Below are 5,968 nucleotides of genomic sequence, written 5' to 3'. Positions count from 1 at the left end.
TAGGTGGCATATGTTCGTTCGCAGTCCACTGCCATTCCGTACCTTATATGCTTCGGGCAAGAACAAAAGAGAGCTACAGCGATATGCATACATATTTATGTCTTACTCTTCGTTTTCCTATGTATTGTTGTTCGTGGATTTTTGTTTACAATTACTGTATTTTGAATTGTTTACATTCTCATGTTGATGTTTTCTATTGTCTCCAAATTTGCCTATTTAAATCAAAGTTCATAGAATACAAGGTTACGACATCAGCCATGACGTAGATGGCTCAATTTTTGGAGTTGCCAGATTCCTAAAAAATTATCTTACAAAAATACACTATTTTATTCAAAAATACATCACGTTTTATTTCAAATATGTGTAATCCTGATATTTACCGTTCCACAATTTGCGTTGAAGTTTGTGCATTTTTCTGCGTCTTTGAGTTTATTTAAATTATTACAAATTTAAGTGCGCTATTTTTGATTGCAGAAATTACACTGAAAAAGGTAACTTTAGGTTTTACCGTATGTCTAAAGATGAATTGCAATTTCGGAAGCAAAATTTTGCCAATGTTATGAACGCTTTTTATATAAAAACGCGCGAGTGCGTCCTGCTCACTTTCAAGAATAAAATCACCAGGAAATTTCAATAAGCATTAGATTTACATTTCATTTGTCACTATTGTACGAATATTATTATGTAAATCCAGCTTCACGTGAAGTTATAACATTTTACGTGGTTACAATAACCTTTGCTACGATTTTATATCAAAAATGCCCATTTGATAAGGATTCCTAATATATACGGCAATAGTTACAGTTTCTGTGTTTTGTGTACTGTCCTTCTTCGTAAAATATTTCAGCCAATCAGATCCGACTTCGCAACTACGTCATTGGAGGAAAACAAATTTTTGACAGCACCATGTCGTAACCTTCTATTCTATGAACCTTGGTTTAAATATTGGTTTTCGCTGAATGTATTTTTTCAGTGCTGATGATGACTTCAGACTGAAGTCGAATATCGGCAAATAAAAACGAATGCAAAATCAAAAATTGTGTTTTGATTTTCATGTGGCCTTGAGCTCGAAAAATATACAATATTGTTTGAAACGAACGGCCAATAAGGAATAGGATAAAAAGTTGTCAATTCTACACATGCATTTGCTTTCTTGTATGGTTTCAGGCAGGCTCTTCCTAAGCATACAAGTATTTGTCAATGTTATTGTGGCTTATTAACAATTTATTTCTTCACTTCAATACTTATTATTCCATGTAAAACTGAATAATAATGAAATAAATAAAAATGTATCTGCGTTTTATCCAGAAACAAAAAAATACCGAGTTAGAATACGTGAAGTTCAAAATCGTGGCAAGAGCAGATTTTGAAAACGATAACATTTTCGATTTTCAGGTAGGTTTTCGAAAAGGTTCTAGAAGAATGAATATATAATTTATAATAATATATGTGTATATGTATAATACATGTATAATATATATATATAATTATATATACATATAATGACTATCACCGCATTGAAAATAATTGGCGGTATTGGAGGAAATATTAAACAACACATCTAACAACATAATATGTATCTTTCCAAAAATCAAATCATAACTATGGATTGGTGAAATCACTCCAAGTTCTACCAAATATCTTCAATGCTCTTACAATCACCCTAAAGCAGAGTTGTGAAAAATTCATAAATTTTTTAATGCATTAATGGTACTTAAAGCAATAATGCTAATGTAAAAAATTAATGCAATAATTTCTGAAAATTAATGTAAATAAAAATTTCAATGCATTGATTCTGAAAAATATAATGCTAATGAAATTTATTTTCATTAAATTATCCAAACGAATGCTAATAAATAAATTTTAATGCATTATAGTTTTTAGTAATTTTAATCGTTTGCAATACTAAAATCCAATAATTTTTTTTCTAGTGATGTATAATTAACCTCTTTTGGAAGGACTTCGAATACTAACAGTTTTTCCAACTTCATTCTATTATGTTTATTTGTAGAAAAATTCTTGTAAACATTGTTGGATGTTTTATGAAAATAAAAACAATGTGCTTGCAACTTAGTTTGCTTTTGTATATTTTTATGTTGATTGTAGATGCATACCGATTTTATTATAATAATAATAATCCCAACAGTTTTTACCCTCCATTCCCGCCCATCCGTAAGAGGGTCCGCATGACGTATGGAACTAGTACTTCCAATTTTTGCGCCGAGTCAGGAGTTTGTTGAGTGTCGAGATCTAAAACTGTCATCAGCTGATTTTAGGTCTTTATGTTAATAATTCATTTATTGAGAGAGGAGAGTACCGCTTTCTTAATACTGAAAAGCGTATCATATATATCAAACAAGTTGGAATGAGAGTTAAAATCTTGGCATAAGCAACGGAGTGGATCGTGCAATTCAAAATTAATTTTACAGGCTTTCAGAAATAAAGGACACAATTTGTCTTGATACGCGGGAGGGAACATTAAGGCTAACTTCACCCAGAAGAAGCGGACTTGAAATTGAGCCTGCCAGTAATTTAACTATAAAAATTCTACCAAGCATTTGCCTGCGACTGGCAATTGTAGGAAGATTAATAAGTTTTAATGGGCTCGCATAAGTCGGAAGGTTATATTGAGAATCCCAACCAAAATATCTTAAAGCAAAAAGTAGAAATTGTTTTTGAATTGATTCTATCTTGTCTGAGTAAATTTGATGGGCCAAAAACGGACAGATAGCCAACTCCGAAGCAATGTACACGACTGACGACCTATTCTGAACTAAGACAATCAATCAACCGTTGATTAGTTCCATTTGACAATGTGTTTCTTACCTATTTGACGACAAAGTGCATTTACTCTGATGCAGTGAAAACCAGCCTTAACTCCCGCCACATTCTTTTTTGACCTCAAAATACTACCCCCAACGTCAACAAAGAAGTTTTACTTGAAAATAAAATTAGTTAATAGATTTGCAAAGCATTAATATACAAATTTGAATGTTAATGCAAAAAAAAATATTCATTAGCCCTATTTCCTCGGAATTAATGTACTGAAATTTTCATTTATATTAAATTTCAAAAATAAATACATTAATTTTTTAAATTAACATTAAAATGCTATGCATTAAAAAAAACTAATGCATTTTTCACAACTTTACCCTTAAATTTTTTAGTGTTCAAAACAGTTCGTATTTCATGTAAGTATGTGTATATCAAAACTCTAACTAATCATACTTCAGGTTGTTTCAATTTTATTGTAATTGGCTACAAAAAACTTACCTCTACAAGGATCATTCTTTTGCAAAAATTCATCAAGAGCAACCCAACCGCCTCCGACTCGAACCATAACTGTGCTACGTAAAATACGTACCAGCCGCAGTTTTTGTGAATCACCAAACTATTTTGCGATGTTAAAAATTTATTACCTTAGATGAATTTATAATGTTATGTACTTGCCCTATATTTGCCTTCTCCCACTTGAAATACACGGAACTTTTGCCTGCAAGTGCACAGCATCACTAGCCGCTTTACTTCATCATGTATTTTATCCGAATCTGTTACTGGTTTGCGTTCTTGCCAATCAGGTCTGAGAGCAGCAATGAATTCTTGCCAGTCAATGAGACCTTCACCATTCCGATCAAACAAATCCGCTACAGCGCTCATCTCCATACGAGATGTATCGAATTCTGTAAGAAAAATAATTAAATATTTTTGAATTGATATCTTCTATAAATATATACTGGTGTTCAGTATCCCGTCCATGAATTCATTTCTTGGAATGAGTCCATTGTTGTCCTTATCCATTTTGCGGAACAAATCTGTTAACCGCGATTTTTTGTGGTTCATGTACTTAAGGAACTAAAAGAAAAAGACAACATCTTATAAGCTATCGTCTAAACGCTTAGTGTGATATGTTAAATCTTACTCGTTTCCTCCAATCTTCCCAGCTAAAGTTTCTTACTCGTTCTACATCTTTCAAATACATCATATGATCATGTAGGCGCCGTTGTCTTTCCCATGACATCATCCAAACGTAACGCCATTTATCCCACAACAAACTCGCTCGTGGTGACCGGAACTCTGTTTCTTGAGTGACTGAGCTTACGCTATAATAACATTACGTACGAATTTGGTAATATTGTGTCAATTATGAATATAAAAAAAAATTAAAATATAAAATATTGTTTCAATAACAATATAAAAAAATTTTATAATTCGTGAAAGGAGGTGTTTCATGACAAAACGCAATAATTCCAATTTTTATTTTTTTGGGTTTTTGATTTGATCCAAATTTCGTATTATAATGTAAGCAATGTTTTCATGCAAAAAATTCATATTTTTGTAACCAAAACGCAATGATTCCAAAGTTGCAACCGTCATAATTTTGAAACTACATATTCAAAGATTCTAGGGACCATATATGATCCCACTCAACGATTAAAATGCAATAGATATATAAAAATAGTCAACCAATTTTTCTCAATTATCTCAAAAAAAAAAACAGTTCAAGTGGAATTATTGACTTTTGTGTTGGAACTCCTCCAACACATATCAACAGCTTAGAGTGCTAAGTCCACTTTTTTGATCATTCCAGGAGAGAAAAAAATCGGTATAAAAACAAAAATTAAAATTAATAGTTTTGCTTTCATATGTGATGTTACTAAATTTTGTGTATGAATAATTCAGAGTTTATGAAGAAAACAACCTTTCCGCCGATTTATATATGTACATATGCATGACAATACACATTTTCTGCAGATATATTTAATTTTTGCAACGCACCTAGCACCTTTCACAAACCTCAACTTAATTTGTAGTTTTATTGTAAAAAAGATATTAACTCCTGTAAGAACGACCACGGCGACCTAGAGGCCAATGTTTAGACCGTACGGTTATTTACTGAGCTTTATTTTTTGCTCAGAAAATAATCGTTATTTTTTGGGGTTTATTTTTTGCTCGGAAACAATCGTTATTTTTTCAGCTTTATTTTTTGTCTGTTGAAATCTCTAGAGAGACTAATAGATGGGAATTCTAGAGAAAAGGTGGGCAGAAAACTTTCGGCAGCCCAACATGCCTACAACAAAGGGAGATCAGTCGAAACAGCACTCCATTCTTTAGTGCACACAATCGAAACATCATTTTATTACAACGAATACACCCTCGCGGCCTTCCTGGACATCGAGGGTTCTTTCAACAATGTACCTCCTGCAGCGATTATCTCATATTTGACAAATCTGGGAGTAAGCAATTCACTAACCTCATTTATTGAACGAATGAATGTTAATCGGTCGAGAAATAAGCGTAGGATTAGGCGAATCAGTAATAAAAAGGACAGCCTAAAGTAGACAGCCTTCTTCGGGAACTTGAAGATATTGGCGGTCAGATAATTGCATACGCCGACGATATTGTAATAGCTATCTCGGGTAAACATATCTCAACATTGACAGATCTGATCCAAAGATCCCCCAACAAACTATCCCAGTGGTGTAACAGTCCAGGCCTGGGAGTGAATCCTGAAAAAACAGACCTTGTGCTGTTCACTAGGAAGAACAAGACACCTAATCTCGGGAACATAACTCTAGAGGGCAACAGCCTCGCAATAAAGGAAGAGACCAAATATCTAGGTCTCATAGTAGATAGGAAACTAAACTAGGGGCCCAACGCTGCAGATAGAGTGCGCAAAGCAACAGTGGCAAAAAAATAGGGGAAAATGGGGGCTGGAACCCAAATAATACACGGCGGTGGTTAGGCCAATTCTCTATCACGGTATAGTGGTATGGTGGAAAACCCTTGGGAAAGGGGTAAACTTCAAAAAAATGGACAAGGTTCAAAGGCTTGCGTCCACACTCATAACTGGTGCGATGAGAACAACACCATCCAAGGCACTGTATGCCCTATTGAATTTTCTTCCGGTGGACCTACAGGCCAAAAAAGTCACAAGTGGTGCGGCAATTCGAATGAACATTCTAAATAA

The 5,968-nt window shown here is 33.6% G+C and overlaps 1 protein-coding gene across 19 annotated transcripts in view; it reads right to left on the bottom strand.

Annotated features, from left to right (window-relative positions):
- shot (dystonin-like protein short stop) overlaps positions 1-5,968 on the bottom strand; it is an 852,754-nt gene that overhangs the window by 194,961 nt on the left and 651,825 nt on the right. For all 19 annotated transcript variants that reach the window (XM_017608278.1, XM_017607978.1, XM_017608395.1 and 16 more), the window contains 4 exons: positions 3,920-4,100; positions 3,735-3,852; positions 3,451-3,680; positions 3,274-3,391 (listed from right to left, as the gene is read on the bottom strand). In XM_017608278.1, coding sequence (XP_017463767.1) covers positions 3,274-3,391; positions 3,451-3,680; positions 3,735-3,852; positions 3,920-4,100 — 647 coding nt within the window. The remainder of the gene's footprint in view (positions 1-3,273; positions 3,392-3,450; positions 3,681-3,734; positions 3,853-3,919; positions 4,101-5,968) is intronic.

This window comes from Rhagoletis zephyria, unplaced genomic scaffold, assembly GCF_001687245.7.
Source record: "Rhagoletis zephyria isolate East Lansing unplaced genomic scaffold, Rhagoletis_zephyria_1.1 Rzeph_scaffold_00007, whole genome shotgun sequence".
Classification (NCBI taxonomy): Eukaryota; Metazoa; Arthropoda; class Insecta; order Diptera; family Tephritidae; genus Rhagoletis; species Rhagoletis zephyria.
Note: the sequence above shows the minus strand (reverse complement) of the source record. Positions and strands in the feature narration are given on the sequence as shown.